General features: G+C 49.9%; 1 protein-coding gene across 1 annotated transcript in view; it reads left to right on the top strand.

The window, feature by feature from the left end:
• HDAC6 (histone deacetylase 6) overlaps window positions 1-2,094 on the top strand; it is an 18,495-nt gene that overhangs the window by 8,366 nt on the left and 8,035 nt on the right. Inside the window, 5 exon segments of the mRNA XM_010844348.1 lie at window positions 1,033-1,159; window positions 1,257-1,322; window positions 1,415-1,474; window positions 1,555-1,644; window positions 1,956-2,072. Of these exon segments, the coding sequence (XP_010842650.1) occupies window positions 1,033-1,159; window positions 1,257-1,322; window positions 1,415-1,474; window positions 1,555-1,644; window positions 1,956-2,072 (460 nt within the window).

Below are 2,094 nucleotides of genomic sequence, written 5' to 3'. Positions count from 1 at the left end.
TTCACATGGTCTTCATCCCCCAATTCCAAGATAGTTTTCTTCGATTTCAGAAATTCTTTTATACCAGTTTGCATTTAATTTCACAACTACAATATCAACATTTATTAAAATGTGACTGTTAAGTTTGCCTAGATTCATTGCTTACCACTATTTCTTGCCTTTTCCTAAAATAGAAAAAAAAAATGCTGCCTTAAATCATTTTTGGAACAAGGCAGGAAGTGAATGAACAAATGGATAGAAGGATGGATGAGAGATATTCATTTTGATCGCCTCAGTCAGAATCAAGCCCTCCTACTGGGCTTACTATCAGAACATATACCATTGTGACTTCAGTATCTGTTCTGTGTCAGTCTTCCTCACTGCTCTGAGTGCTCAGTTTCTCTAGAAAACAGAAGTGATAGATGTGGCCTGTAAGGTATTGGAGAGAAGGAATTGCCCCCTCACTGGCCTCATGGAACCCCAGCCAGCCCCACTACAGCCCCACATAGCTCCTGAGTCTCCCCACTTCCTTCAGTGAAAATACTAAGCTCCCTAGCCTTGCCTGGCATTCTTTTCAGCCTTACCTGGCGCCCACTAACTAAGAGCCACATGCCCCTATGGGCCTCCATTGTCACAGTGTTCTGTGGTCACTACCATGGTAACAGAGGCAGGTGGGTAAGCAGGCATGATCTGGAATCCCCCATGGGGTCAGGAGCCCTTGGGGGTGGAATAGACCTAATAGCTCTTGGGGTCTCAGAGGTAGAACTGTATGGGCACTGAAAGGGGCAGCAGTGTTTGCTGTGGGAGGAATTACAGTAAGAGACCAAATGAATGAGTGAGTGAGGTAATGGGTAAATAAATGGAAGAATTAATGGATGGGAGGATGAATAATTTGGCAACTGAATGGAAGAATGAATATATGAATTTAAAAATTCATGGGGAAATTAATGAGAGAATGAATGAGTGGTTAAGTCAACTGTGGTAGCTGTGGGTTGGAGGTTTCTGGGGAATACTGACTGAACCCCCCACCTCTTTTTTTTTCTCTGCCTCCAGTGTCCTCTATTTCTCCATCCACCGCTATGAGCAGGGTCGGTTCTGGCCCCATCTTAAGGCCTCTAATTGGTCCACCACAGGTTTAGGCCAAGGCCAGGGATACACCATCAATGTGCCTTGGAACCAGGTCAGTGTCTGCCCACCCTTCACCCCCCAAAGTGAGACCCACTCCTGCCCTTCAGAGCAGATGGCAGCATGTCCCCATCATACCTCCCTGTCTGCAGGTGGGGATGCAAGATGCTGACTACATCGCCGCTTTCCTTCACGTCCTCCTGCCAGTCGCATTTGAGGTCCTGGGGCTCTGGGGTGTGCTGGGGCAGAGGTGATGTTGAGGGATGGACCATGATAGCAGGTGGCCTCATGTGATTCCTCCCTCCTTCAGTTCCAGCCCCAGCTGGTCCTGGTAGCTGCTGGATTTGATGCCCTCCAAGGGGACCCCAAGGTAAGGCAGGTACTCAGGGATGGCGGGAGGGCAGAAGGAGGCCCTGTGGAGCCAGGCTGACCCTCCGTGTCCTCACCCAGGGTGAGATGGCCGCCACTCCAGCAGGGTTCGCCCAGCTCACCCATCTGCTCATGGGTCTGGCAGAAGGCAAGCTGATCCTCTCACTGGAGGTGAGTACCTCACTTCCACTTCAGCCCATGGATCCTGGAAGACAGAAGAACAACATTAAAATCTGGCAGAAGTTCCTGTCCCAGCATTTCCACTTACTAGCTGGACAACCTCACCTAAGTCCCTCAACCTCCCTATGCCTCTGCTTCCCTTATGTCAGAGGTGCATCATAATAGTGGTAACCACCTCAGACTATTTGCTCAGCAAATGAAATCACCCTTCAAATGCCTTGACATGCAGCCAGTACCACCCCAGTGTCATTCATACTCTTCTCTGGTAAAAATCTGGCTCTTTCCTGCTCTCCCTCTCCCAGGGTGGCTATAATCTCCACTCTCTGGCTGAAGGTGTCAGCGCCACCCTCCACACCCTTCTGGGTGACCCTTGTCCTGTGTTAGAGTCTCCTGGTGCCCCCTGCCCAAGGTAAGCCCAGGTGGAAGAGGGGAGAAGCAGGC

Source organism: Bison bison, unplaced genomic scaffold (genome assembly GCF_000754665.1).
Source record: "Bison bison bison isolate TAMUID 2011002044 unplaced genomic scaffold, Bison_UMD1.0 scf7180017864200, whole genome shotgun sequence".
In the NCBI taxonomy this organism is placed as follows: Eukaryota; Metazoa; Chordata; class Mammalia; order Artiodactyla; family Bovidae; genus Bison; species Bison bison.
This window is presented reverse-complemented; position numbering and strand designations above follow the sequence as displayed.